This window comes from Canis lupus, chromosome 23 (assembly GCF_011100685.1).
Source record: "Canis lupus familiaris isolate Mischka breed German Shepherd chromosome 23, alternate assembly UU_Cfam_GSD_1.0, whole genome shotgun sequence".
Taxonomy (NCBI): domain Eukaryota; kingdom Metazoa; phylum Chordata; class Mammalia; order Carnivora; family Canidae; genus Canis; species Canis lupus.
In genome coordinates, this window is record NC_049244.1 from 4,000,410 (window position 1) to 4,014,655 (window position 14,246).

Consider the following 14,246-nt stretch of genomic DNA (forward strand, 5'->3'; position numbering starts at 1 on the left):
AACCATCACCTAAGGAGTGGTCAAGGGTGCCTCTAGGAGAAAGTGACCATTGAGAACTGAAGTATGGTGCTCAGTCACCCATGTGAGGAGCTAGAGGAAGAACTCTTGTTCCAGAGCCAGGGAGCAGCAAGTGCAAAGGCCCACAAAGAGAAAAATCCCATGTGTGATGGGGGGAGTGTGGGAGAAGAGGGGCTAGCGAAAGGGATGGCCAAGTCAGGGCTGGTGAATTTGGCTTCTCACTCCAATGGTGGCTAGTAAGCAATGAAAGAGCTGACTTTAAAAGCTCACTTCTCGGGCAGCCTGGGTGGCTCAGCGGTTTAGTGGCGTCTTCAACCCAGGGCATGATCCTGGAGACCGGGGATCGAGTCCCATGTCGGGCTCCCTGCATGGAGCCTGCTTCTCCCTCTGCCTGTGTCTTTGCCTCTCTCTCTGTGTGTGTTTCTCATGAATAAATAAATAAAATCTTAAAAAAAAAAAAAAAAGCTCACTTCTCAGTGGGAATGGATTATAGGAGGGCAAGACTTGATTCAGGAATTCCTGGTGGGAAGCTATTGTAGCAATCCTAGAAGAAACTGCTTGGGAAAAAAAAAAAAAAAAAGAAACTGCTTGGGTACTAATGAAGTGAAGTGCAAGATTCAAACTGGGGGGGGGGGGCGGGGGGGGAAAGGCAGGGTGCCTGGGTGACTCAATTAGTTAAGCATCTGCCTTCATCTCAGGTTATGATCCCAGTGGGATCAAGCCCCACACCAGGTTCCCTGCTCAGCCGGGAGTCTGCTTTTCCCTTTCCCTCTGCCTCTCCCCCTGTTCCTTCTATCTCTCTCACTGTTTCTCAAATAAATAAAATCTTAAAAGAAAGAAAGAAAAGAAAAGAAAGAAAACAAAAAGAAAAGGCAAAGTTTGCTGAACATCCTGTAAGGTGTTCCAGAGAAAGCAATCAAGGAGGACCCCAGAGTTTGAGGCTACATGTAATGGGAGGGGTGAGTGTCTGAGGTAGGAAGGCTGGAGCAGGGCAGGCGGGGTGCTGGTGGGGATCAGAAGCTCTGTTTTAGACATGTTCAGCCTCAAGTACTTTCTAATCATCGAAAAGGAAATGGCCATCAAGTCTGGCACTTAGCAAAAATAAATAAATAAGTAAAGCTACATTCAGTGCAGTGGAATAATTTCCTCTATGTTGCCAGACCTAATGGCCATCCTATAGACGACCTGTGGGTCTTGAGTCTATACATAGAAGCCTGTACAAATTGGGAGGTGGGCTGCAATGCAAGTTAAAAGTATGTATTCAGGGGCACTGGGATGGCTCATTCAGTTAAGCATTGGACTCTTGATTTTGGCTCAGGTTATGATCTCAGGGTTGTAAGAATGAGCCCCACACTCAGTGCAGAGTCTACTTGAGATTCTCTCTCTCCCTCTGCCCCTCCCTCTGCTCACGCTCCCTCTAAATACATACATACATACAATATTTATTTTTTTATGATTTTATTTATTTATTCATGAGCGACACACAGAGAGAGGCAGAGACACAGGCAGAGGGAGAAGCAGGCTCCATGCAGGCAGCCCCATGTGGGACTCGATCCTGGGTCTCCAGGATCATGCCCTGGGCTGAAGGCAGCACTAAACTACTGAGCCACCCAGGGATCCCCTACATACAATCTTTAAAAAAAAAAAAAAAAAAGAGCATATATATTCAGTGCTTGTAATGGGAATGCAGAGGTGAGGTACCTGTCCCAGGTTTGGAGCTGTTGGGAAAGGACTCAGCCGGTAGGACTAACTCCGAGTGGATTGCCATGGGGGAGGAACTACCTTCTGCTCCCACGCTCCTCCAAAGCTGTTCTCACCAACACCACCAGCACCCACATGTTGATATGTCCCCCAGCCATTTCTCAAGCCTCGTCTTACTTAACATCTTGACAAGTAACATCTGACGTGAGTAACCACTCCCTTCCTGGAAACTCTTCTAACTTCTGTGTGAAATTCCTCCAGGGTTTCCTTTCCAGGCTTCTCTGTCAGCTTCTATGCTGCAGTCCTAGGACTTGATCCTGCACTCCCTTCTCACACTTCCAGGGGATGTGATCCTCATGGATGTACCAGCAACCAAATTCCCAGCTCCAACTAAGCACTTTTGAGACCCAGAGACCCACATCCAACCACCAGTGTGGGCCTGCCGTTGGCACTCTCACAGGCATCTCCAACTCGCTCCATCTAAAACAGACCTCTTCCTCCTCATTAGCCCTGACATCTGTTCTTCTGCTGGAGACATGGCCCCTGGAAAAGGAATGAAGCTAGGACTTTGGTGTAGCAATGGGGGTGGCGGGAAGGGCTCCTCCTTGAGAAATAACACCAGCAGCTGCATTTATTGAGAGCTTACTGCATGTCACTGTGCTGGGTGCTCACGTGTGTCCTCCTACTGAGTCATTTACAACCACCCTGAGAGGGGCACACACACCACTAGGCAGCACTGACAGGATCTGGTGACTGATTAGTAAAAGAGGAACTGAATACTGGAAAATGACTCTATGGTTTTTAAATTGGGTTTATAAACATCATTTCCTTTACTGAAAAGTAGCATGCTAATGCACCTTGATATGTATCAGTTAGCTTTTGCTGTATAACAAACCATCACACCTTAGTGGTTTAAAGTCACAGCCATTCATTCAGCTCATCACTGCAGGTATTGGCAAACAGGGCCATTCTGCTGCTGGTCTCAGCTGGGCATGCCCTTCTGGTCAGCACGGAGGCTGCGTTCCTGGATGTTAGCTATCTGTCCACTGAGGTGACAGAGGAGATCGGGCCATGTCTCTCTCATCATCCAGCAAGCTGTCCCAGACTCGTTCATATGGCACCTGGCAGTGTTCAAAGGAAGAATGCCAGCATGCGAGGCTTCTTAGGGCCCAAGTCGGAAATCACAAGTCACTTCTCCCATGTTGTTTGGCCAGAGCAAGTCACTAGACCAGCCAGGTTCAGGGGATAGAGGAACAGATTCTGTCTCTTGACAGGGGGAGCTGCAGAGAACTGTAGCCATTTCTGCAAACTGCCACAAGTCTTAGCACAGCTGACCCTGCTTTCATTCTGAATCTGATTTGCTTTTTAAACTTTTTTTGGCCTAATTCAATTTATGGTTATTTTTACCTCCTACAAATTCTATTTCCATCTAATTCATTGTTTCCTAGTCATAAGTCCCATAAGCTTGGAAACTAGATCATCAAACTTCTTTCCACCAATATATATTAATTTAGCACCAAAACAGGGTAGGGTGCCTGGCTGGCTCAGTCTATAGAGCATGCAACTCTTGATCTTGAGGTCATGAGTTCAAGCGCCAGATTGGGCAGAGAGCTTACTTTAAAAATAAATAAATAAAATTTTAAAATGTTTTAAGAATTTAGTAACAAAAATTTAGTGACAAACTTTAGTAACAAACAAATTAGGTATAAAGAAGCTCTGAGTTGAAGGGGGTGGTTCTCTTTGCAATTTTTAGCACATGTTATTTTGTAACACATATAAGGCTGCCTGGAATCAGGTTTTGCTCACCATTTCTTAGCTTTGTTCCAGATACATGAGACTGCATGATGCCCACTGTTAAATGAGGTGCTCCTAAAAAGGTCAAGCAGGGCTAGAACTTTGGGGCCTCAGAAGGAAAGGAATTTATGTGTGGGATTTGAAAAAAGGAAGAAGTGATTCATCTTTTATGCTAATGTTTTATGTTTTCATTGCTTTAATTCTAGTTGGATCTGTCATAAGATACAGAGAGATCATACAGTTATTTATTACTCCAAGACCAAGGAGGAAGCAGGGAGGGTGGTTTACATCAGCTGTAGACCCTTTTGGATCTAAAACAAGGGGAGAATTAATTTTTTCTCTGTGCAGTGCAGTGTGGTGAGATCTCTTTAATCATCTTATCTAAGCAAGCCCTTCCCTATTTTACCTTTTTTTAAAAAAATTCTTTTTCTTTTCTTTCTCCCAAATTAACATCTCAATTACTCATTTATCGTGTGTAATGGGAGCCTTTTAACCTTGAGAAATGGACCTTGGTCTGTTCCACTTTAAGTCCTCAAATTGTCTTTGACTTCTTTCAGAGTTTGACAAAGTCAGCATTCAATCAGAGTTTGTTGTTTTTGAAGGAACACTGGAGCAAATTTGAAAAATTTTAAACTGTGACTTTAAAACAGCATTGAAATTTTTGCTTTAAGTTCTTAGGAGAGAATTGTGTTTAGAGAACTTTTAAAACAGACAGACACACATTTGTCTGATTAACAAAGAAGCAGGTCACACATTTCCAGGAACCTAACATTTATTGGATCTATTATCACCTTGGTGATAATAGCAGAGTGGGGACTCCACCAGGGGTCAAGCCATGGTCAGAGAAAGTCAGACTTTGTCATAGAACTATTTTAATTGGGACAGCCCCAGGAAGCCCCAGAAGCCATTGGTATTCACCCTAGAAATGTTTGGCCCCAGTGGGGCTCTCTGTATTGAGAGTGAGTCTACTTTTATATCACATTTACTAACATGTGCACACTCTCCTCCTACCCCCAATAACTTTAACATAACTTTTTAAATAGAAACAATAATCAGAGTGAGTATATTTTTAATATAATTTTTTTAAGATTTTATTTATTTATGAGAGACACAGAGAGAGAGAGAGAGAGAGAGAGAGAGGCAGAGACACAGGCAGAGGGAGAAGCAGGCTCCCTGCAGGGAGCCCGATGCAGGACTCAATCCCGGGACTCCAGGATCAGGTGTCTTCCCACCCCCCCCCACCCCCCCCACCCCCACCCCCTGCTGAAGGCAGACGCCAAACCACTGAGCCACCCAGGGATCCCCGTTAATAGAATCTTTTTTTTTTTTTTTTAACTTTTATTTATTTATGATAGGCACACAGTGAGAGAGAGAGAGGCAGAGACACAGGCAGAGGGAGAAGCAGGCTCCACGCACCGGGAGCCTGACATGGGATTCGATCCCGGATATCCAGGACTGCGCCCTGGGCCAAAGGCAGGCGCCAAACCGCTGCGCCACCCAGGGATCCCTAATAGAATCTTTTTAAACATGATTCTTTTAAAGTAATTTTTTACAACTAAAAAATCACAGTGCTAATCAAGGAGGAATGCAAATATTTTATTTTTCTTCCAGTGAACAGGATTCTCTAAAATTCTTAAGGTTCTTAAGGTGGGAGCAGAAGAGCGTGGAATATTCTTTCAGTAGGACTTCAAGTCACCCCTTCCTTGAATCTCTTCCCAGGCAGAATTAATTATCAGCCAGTCTTCCCTAATAGGTGCCATTAGATTATATACTGAGTATCACTCTTCTGAGTGCTGGGAGTCTCATTGCGAACAAGATGGACAAAGTTTTCCCTTCATAGACTCTATGCTGGAAAGAGCAGATAAGCTAATAATCAAACAAATGATACAAATGTCAAACAATGACAATAAGTAGGAGGAAAAAAAGATCCTGAGGGGATAGTGTGTGACCTGTACAGAAAGGCACAGGATTGAGGAGGATGACCATGGCTCCTGTTCCCTGAGGAAGTAAGTGACGGTGGGGTTGAGATCTCTGTGATCAGAAGGCTTGGGATCTGGGAACAGTTACTGCAGGAGGGAGAAGGTGATGCATCCAGGTGACAGGGAGGAGTTCCGTGGGGATCTGAGTGGGCAAGGGGGACGGTAGCGCAGACGGGATGGGAAGGAAGTAGGCACAGGGGTCTGGGGAGGAGGTCGGAGGCAAGATCGCACAAAAATCGTCTGATTTTCATTTTGCAGCAGAGATGTTGTGGTCTGACAATGAAATGCCAGGTACCTCGCCGTTCCACAGCTGTGCTAGCCACACGTGGCTGTTGATGTTTAAATATAAATTGATGAAAAGTGAAAATTCAGTTCCTCTTCACATTAGCCACATGTCATGCCCTTGGTAGCCACTGCCATGTGCACACAGCTGCCACGTTGGGCTATGTGGAACATTCCATCATTGCAAAAAGCTCTATTGAACTGCAGTGCTTCAGAGCTGTGGGCCTGTAACCTATTCTTTCAAGATTCCTTGGAGGTTCTTTACAAATGCTTTTCTCCGGTCCTGGAAGGGCAACCAAGCCACCTTAAACTTCACTTAAGGCCCATTCTGTTAGGAGCTGGGAGTGGAGAGACATTTTTGTCCTGAAGAAGTTCATAGCTTTCTAGAATTAACCAAGGCCACACTGTCAGACTACAGTGTCTCCGATTCTCTCTGCCCTGACAGCTCTATTAGAGAAATCTAATAGCTTTATTAGTCTTCTAGAGAAAGTCATGATCAATGCTGTCTCAGACTCCTGCAGCCTCCTCACAGGTCCCCACACTTCTTTGATAAACTCTAGAACCGAGGCTCTGCCCAGCAGCAAGGTGGTCTACCTTTGAGTCCCTAGCTTCTCTCCAACTTCTACTTTTGTAGCTCATCGCACATTTGTGTGAGGTCTCACTCCTACTAGGGAATACTCATATCTCCACAGGCTGCACTGTGACAGGCAGGCATGACCCCAGACCGTCACTCCTCATTGCTGATCAAGGTGGATAGGATTTTTCTCCTAACTGCTTCCTTAATTCCGGACACAGCACCTCCTACTCTAGTTATTCTTTTCTACCCCAAATGATCACCTGTGGCCTACTGAGGGCCTTCTGCTCCTGTATGAACTCTGCCTCCTCGCCCACCCAGATAGTTCTCCAGTATGTGGGCATCTCACCTTGCACACCCCCTCTAGTTTTCCCCCATCCCAGAGTTATATCACTAAGCAGCCTTGCCATGTTGGTCAAGCTGGCCCGGGGGCTCTCAGAAGCAAGTCTAGCTGCCAGAGTGGTACTTTGGGGAGCTCACAAGGAGGGCTTTGGCACTATTGCCTGGTGAGGCAGCATGTCTGCAAGGCAGCATTTAGGAAGATGAACCAGACACGGAGGACCGAGGATAGGCTCAGATGCCCCTGGTTCCATCAGCCATGTGTCTGAGACAACCCTCCAGGAGCAATGGCCTCAGCTTCCCTTCCACATGCCCAATCTCAGGCAGGGTCCTCTTTTGACCAACTTTAACCCCAAACCCTCTGGCAAAGGGGATTCAGGGAAATGGTTCCGAGCTTTCCAGTTTGGCACAAGGGATGTGAGGGACAGTCCCTTAGCTACTCAAAAGAGGGAATTTTAAGCAAGAGAAGGGATCAGTCCTCCACATCATCTCCCTCGTCTTTGGGTCTTTGGGTTGGGAGTTGGCTTGGCTTTGGTCAAGACATTTGGGAAAGCATGTGTGCACAGGCCACCCCTCGTGTGCGCTGCTCAGAGCCCCCCCCACTGCTCCCCCTTTGAACTCATCTCCCCCTGGGCCTCGAAAGTAAAGTGCCTGCTCTTCTCTTCGGCTGCAAAAACAAGGTGCCGGCAGATCTTCAGCTGATAAAAACCTGATAAGGCTGTCATTGCCGATGCCTTGTAGGAAGGATTGAGATAGCATATCCCGCGGTAAAAACAAGAGTAAAATAGTTCTGAGAATCGTGAAACTGTCATCCTTTCTCTAAATGACTTAATTCAACAGACAGATGGTTTTCAATCACTGGCCTCCTTTTCTAGGCCTCTGAGTGCCAAGATCTTTTTTATGTTAATGTGAGGAGCACTGCTACTCCCTGGGCCCTGGCCGGATCCAGCCACTATGCGGCCCACTGGACAGCACTGCCCCCTTCTCCTGGCCCCAGTCCCCAGCGTGGGTGGGACCTGTCTGAGGTCTGGTAGCCAGGAAGTAGCAGGACTAAGATTTGAACCCAGGGAGGACATTCAAAGGGAGTGACACTAAAAGGGACATCTGGAGGCTGAAAAATACTCAAGGTGAGCAACTGAGTCACTCTAGGTGAGTGACTGCAGCTGTATCATGAAGGATGCCGAGGGACGGTGATGTCAGGGCTCAGCAGGTGACACCATGGCTGCACCTCCAGGGCAGCCCCAGTATATTCAGGCCACTGTGGATAGCAGTCTCTTTACTTCTCCCTCCTTCACCTCTATTCCTTCCTTCCTTCATCTCCATATATTCATATTTTCTGTCTTTCTCATGTGTGATCCCTCCCCACACACTTTGTAATAGAATATGCAACTTGTTCATCCAACTGTTAAGTCCTGCCTGTGAGCAAACCCTAGCCCGTGTAGTGAAAGCTGTGTAGACAAACCCAAACGGGGACCCTATTCTTTAGGGGTTTCTTAGCTCTCAGTTTTATGAGGGAGGGAGTTCCTACTTGCAGAAATGGCCTTGGAAGTATGTAGGATCATGTCTGCTCCTGGTAGCAAGCATGGCCTTCCCACCATGTTTGACAGTGGCTCCTGGAACCCATGTTCCCAAGCTGCTGCAGATGGGCATGTGCTCATCCCGTGCATGCAGACAACATGGTTAAAACTTGCCTCTGGGAAGGGGAGCGAAGGAGGAAAGCTCACCATCTTGGGGGACAGCTCTGCAGTTCTCCTCTGTGTGAAGTCAGTGAAGGGCTGGCATATGGGGGCAGCAGGCCCCCGGGACCCAGGACAGCATTCAGAAACCTGGTGAAACTGCCACAGTGCCGTCCAGTACTGTACAATATTGACCAGTCAGAAGAACTGAACATATATTCTCCTGAGGCAGGAACAGGGATTTGGGGCAACTTTTTGTTTTTTTCTGCCTTCCAGCCCCTGCCCAACTTGGCCAGTCATCTCAGCAGGGTAGAGGAACCAACACTGGTGGGAGCCTGGGTGTCAGGCCTGGTCTGTGGCCAGAGAGTGCCTTGATGAGGGCATTTCCTGCCTCTCCTGCCCCGTGCATCAGACTCCTCAGGACTGTCAGTACAGCTGGGATTGATGGTTTTCTCTCTCCCTCTCTCTCAGGGTCAGGTGTGGATTAATGGCTTTAACCTCGGTCGATATTGGCCAGCACGGGGCCCCCAGATGACTTTGTTTGTGCCACGGCACATCCTGGTGACATCAACCCCAAACACCATCATGGTGCTGGAACTGGAGCACGCGCCCTGTGGTGACAGTGGCCCAGAAGTGTGCACCGTGGAGTTTGTGGACAGGCCGGTTATCGGTGCCCCTCCAACCCCTGGTCATCCCCCTCCAGACCTGTCCCATCGAGACTTGAGACTGGACTATGTCTGATGATGAAACACTGTGACCCGTTGGAGTTTCAGCCTTGCACGTACCTCACCTATCCCCCTGTGTAATGCCAACACTCACTGGAAAGTTCAACTGGAAAATAGATTTAGAGTGTGCATTTTCTCCTGAGGTTTCCAGGCAGCCTGGTAGTGCCCAAGCCTCCACTGGCAGGGGCCACCATGAATGCATGATGAGGGCAGTGGCACACAGTTTGGAATGGAAGCTTTGAAGGTGTTCCTGATTTTTATTTTGGAGGAATCATGTTGTCTTTCTGTTAAATAAAATTTGTATTCAAATGATGATACTGTTTTGCATGTTGAGCAGATATTAAATTATAGGCTCTGATTTAAATCATAACTAGACTTGAGTGGGTCGAATAAGCCACTTCACTAACTGCGGTTCAAAGGAATGGAAAATCGTCTTGGTTTGATCTAGTGGACTACTACTTCTCTGATCCTCATTTGACTTCCTTTTGTGTTTCTGTGATGTCTACTAGGTGGCCCATAAATACAACTCAAAGCCATTATGCAGGGATCCCTGGGTGGCGCAGCGGTTTAGTGCCTACCTTTGGCCCAGGGCGCGATCCTGGAGACCTGGGATCGAATCCCACGTCGGACTCCTGGTGCATGGAGCCTGCTTCTCCCTCTGCCTGTGTCTCTGCCCCTCTCTCTCTCACTGTGTGCCTATCATAAATAAATAAAAAATTTAAAAAAAAAAAAAAAAAAAAAAAAAAAAGCCATTATGCAAAAACCTAAATGACCAGCCTGGAGGCTGTACATAGTCTGGCACCTCTGCACAGGGGGACAACTATGTGGCCACTAAACTGATGATGTAGATATGTCATATTTTCATGATATGCTGTGTGAAAAAAGCAGATTACTTAAATGCGGTCCTGCTTTCTGTGTTTAGACATAAGAACTGCACCTATCCACACAACGTAGGTGTGAACGAATGTTGGTAGACACCCCTACACGTGAGTGAGGGTACATACATGGATATATAGGGACGTGTGACTGCAGACTATGCATGTCCTGCCATGGGGCAGTAGCTCTCATTTGTTGAGCTCTTGTCTGATACCATGCCCGGTTCTGAGCATAGTATATGTTTGATTTACTGGTCCCTCACAAGAACTGAGGAAATGCATCATCATCTTCCCTGATTTACCCAGCCACACAGCTGTAAATGGCGGAGACAGGATTTGAAGCCACGTAGTCTGGTGCAGGCGTCCAGGCACACACTGCACACATAATACCAATATATGCTTATGTTCCCACGGGAAAGGACTGAAACAACACACACCAAAGTGTTCCTTGATTGTATCTGGGTGGTAAGCATTCGAGAGTTTGCTTTTTCTTTTTTGCTCACCCATGTTTTAAATCCTTTACAGAAAAGATGTAAATGTTTTTAAAGGAGGAAGAAAGGAAAGATTTTTGATACTAATCTACAACATATTTTCATGCTAGTTGTTTTCCCTGTCTCATTGAGACTGATAACAAACATGTGAGACTCACCAGGGAGTACCAAAGCTCTGGCTGACTGAGCCAGCTGTAGGAGGCCGCCCGGGGTTGAGACAAACTGAGACCAGAACTTTATTTAGGACCATTTTCCATAGCATTTTTGTCTAGATGTTCTGCACTTGATGTTTAAGGCATATCGCAGGGCGAAGGAGGGTCTGCGTGGACTCATGTTCTCATTACTTTACTCCTCCTTTCATTGCTAGTTACTAACAACTTATAAAATGATACTCCAGGACTGTGCCCAGCTATAAGCTCTGGAAAGAAATGTGAGATCGTTCCTAATAAAACATCATGTGGGTTGGCAATTGCCTCCACTGTCCCAGACACAGCCTGTCAAGGCTCCAGAAGACAAGGGTGGTGAAGTGGGGTTTCCTTGCGAGAATGTGTTCTTCCATTCTATCCCCATCTTCAGAACCACACTCAGGCAGCAGCAAGTCCATCTGACAGATGAAAATATTGAAAATTTCATGAGAGGCGGGGTTGGATTCCAGTCGAGTCTGTCTCCATCCAAAGCGAGTGTTTGGTCAGTGTGAGGGAATCCCTTCTACAGCACCCTGACATCCCTTGTCCAAGGTGTTGTGTTCTGGAAAACCAGCTCTTGATAACGTAGATTGTACCACCCTGGATTCCATGTCCCATCCAGCTCTCCAGACCACCTCAGAGAGGCATACATTTCACCTATGATACCATTCTTTTTTTTTTTTTTTTTTTAAGATTTTATTTATTTGAGGGCAGCCCTGGTGGCTCAGCGGTTTAGCACTGCCTTCAGCCCAGGGGTGATTCTGGAGACCTCGGATGATCGAGTCCCACGTCCGACTCCCTGCGTGGGGCCTGCTTCTCCCTCTGCCTGTGTCTCTGCCTCTTTCTCTCCATGTCTCTCATGAATAAATAAACAAAATCTTAATAAAAAAAAAAGATTTTATTTATTTGAGAGAGAGAGAGAGCCTGAGTACAAGTGGGGGGTGGGAGGAGCAGAAGGAGAGGGAGAAGCAGACTCTCTGCTGAGCAGGGAGTCTGATGTAGGGATAGATCCCAGGCCCTGGGATCAGACCTGAGCCAAAGGCAGACACTCAACTGACTGAGCCACGCAGGTGCCAGCTGTGATGCCATTGCACCTTGGAGCAGCGGGATGGCTCAGTCAGTTAAGCAACAGACTCTTGGTTTCAGCTCAGGTCATGATCCCAGGGTCCTGGGATCAAGCCTCATGTTACGCTCAGCACTCAGCAGGGAGTGGTTGAAATTTTCCCTCTTCCTCCACCCCCTGCCTCTCCCCCTGCTCACACTTGTATGTGCTCCCTCTTTCTCTCTCTCAAAGAAATACAAATCTTTAAAAAAAAAAAACGTATGGGGGTGCCTGGGTAGCTCAGTTGGTTAAGTGTCTGACTCTTGAGGGACGTCTGGGTGGCTCAGTGGTTGAGCATCTGCCTTTGGCCCACGGCATGATCCTGGGTCCTGGGATCGAGTCCCACACTGGGCTCCCTGCATGGAGCCTGCTTCTCCCTCTGCCTGTGTCTCTGCCTCTCTCGGTGTGTGTCTCTAATGAATAAATAAATAAAATATTAAAAAAAAAAAAGACATCTGACTCTTGATTTCAGCTCAGGTCATGATCCCAGGGTCCTGGGACCAAGCCTCACATTGGGCTCCCTGCTCAGCAGGGAATCTACTTCTCCCTCTCCCTCTGCCCCTCCCCCCACTTGTGCTCACACTCTCTCTCAAATAAATAAAATCTTTAAAAAAAGAAAAAAGTAAATAGCTCTATCAGGGGTGCCTGGGTGGCTCAATCTGTTAAGCATCTGACTTCAACTCAGGTCATGATGTAGGGATCCAGGGATCAAGCCATGCATCCAACTCCCCACTCGGTGGGAAATCAGCTTCTCCCTCTGACCCTCCCCCTACCCTTGTGCACACATTCTCTCTCTCTCTCCTCCCTCCCTCCCTCCCTCAAATAAATAAAATCGTAAATAGGTAAATAGTGGCACCCAGGTGGCTTAGTAGGTTAAGCATCTGTCTTCACCTCAGGTCAATTCCAGGGTCCCAGGATCAAGCCCCGCATCAGGCTCTCTGCTCAGCGGGGAGCCTCCCTCTCCCTCTGCCCCTCACCCTGCTCATGCTCATTCTCTCTCTCTCTCTCTCTCATAAATAAATAAATAAAACCTTTTAAAAACTAAGTAGACAGCTTTATGGAGGAGCCATTTACATACCATAAAATTTGCCCATATGAAGGTATGGTGTGATGTGTTTCACTAAATGTCTGCAGCTGTGCAGCCGTTGCCGCGGTCCAGCTGGGGCCACCGCACCGCACACAGGTCTGTCGCGCGGGAAGCCTGCGCTCCCACTGCCGCCCCAGGCACCGGCTGCGTTTGCTGCGCCTCCGGCCCGCCCCGTCCGGGGTTTCCTGTGCCGGCGACGGCAGCGCGCAGCCTTCGGGGCCTGCCTTCTCGCACGTGGCGGCGAGGGCTCGAGGGGCGCCCGTCCCGCCCGCGCTCAGGGGCCGGGACGTCTGCCCGTTCGTCGGCCGCTGAGCACCGGAGTCGCTTCCCGGGTGGGGCCGCCACGAGCACTGGCGCTGTGGACTCCACGTGCCATTCTCCGTGCGCTCCCGTGTTCCCACTTCCCCGTGGGAGTCCCGGGGTCCCGCGCGCAGAGCTTTCCCGGAAGCCGCCGGGCGACTGCAGGGCGCCTCCTCGAGGCCAGCGAGGCGCGGGGGGCGGGCCCGGAGCTGCCCGCCCCCGCCCCCGCCCTCGCCCCCCGCCCCCGCCCCCTTCACGTGTCTCCTTCGGTCTCCGTCGACTCGGCAGCCTCCGCTTCTCAGCAGGCTCAGTTTATTCAGAGTGAGATTGTTGAGTGCTCATCTGAGCTTGGGTTTTTTCATTGTTTCCCCACCGAGCAATGTAGCCTCCGTCAGATGACACAAATAGGAAATGGCCTCGTGTGGTCTTTGCTCTTGCCTCGGGAGGAAAGAAGTCATTTTCTGAAATCCCTCTCTTAGTCACCGGGAGGGACGCGGTCTGGCCCGTGGCACAGTGGATGCCTGACGCGAACCCGAGCTCGTGGGCCGCGAGGAAAGTCCAGTCCGGGTCCAGACGTCGGGAGGGGGCGGCCCGGGCGGAGCCCTGCTGAGCCCAGGCTCGCCGCCGAGCTTTTCCTCCCGGCTCGCCCCTCGCCCTCCCGCCTCCGGCGATGCTGTTCGTTAACTGGACACACAGCGGCCGCGTGGACGCCCGTGCAGACTCGGAACGGACCCCTCAGACAGGCGCGGACCCCCTCAGACAGGCGCGGACCCCTCAGACAGGCGCGGACCCCTCAGACAGGCGCGGACCCCCTCAGACAGGCGCGGACCCCCTCAGACAGGCGCGGACCCCTCAGACAGGCGCACACCCCTCAGACAGGCTCGGACCCCTCAGACAGGCGCGGACCCCCTCAGACAGGCGCGGACCCCCTCAGACAGGCGCGGACCCCTCAGACAGGCGCGGACCCCTCAGACAGGCGCGGACCCCCTCAGACAGGCTCGGACCCCCTCAGACAGGCTCGGACCCCTCAGACAGGCGCGGACCCCTCAGACAGGCGCGGACCCCTCAGACAGGCGCGGACCCCCTCAGACAGGCGCGGACCCCTCAGACAGGCGCGG

At 49.3% G+C, this 14,246-nt stretch overlaps 1 protein-coding gene across 1 annotated transcript in view; it reads left to right on the forward strand.

Moving 5' to 3' along the window:
* Nucleotides 1–9,110, forward strand: part of GLB1 (galactosidase beta 1) — an 81,669-nt gene extending 72,559 nt beyond the window's left edge. The window contains exon 16 of the mRNA NM_001037641.1: nucleotides 8,835–9,110. Within this exon, the coding sequence (NP_001032730.1) occupies nucleotides 8,835–9,104 (270 nt within the window). The 3' untranslated portion in view covers nucleotides 9,105–9,110. The remainder of the gene's footprint in view (nucleotides 1–8,834) is intronic.
* Nucleotides 9,111–14,246: the final 5,136 nt, after the last annotated feature.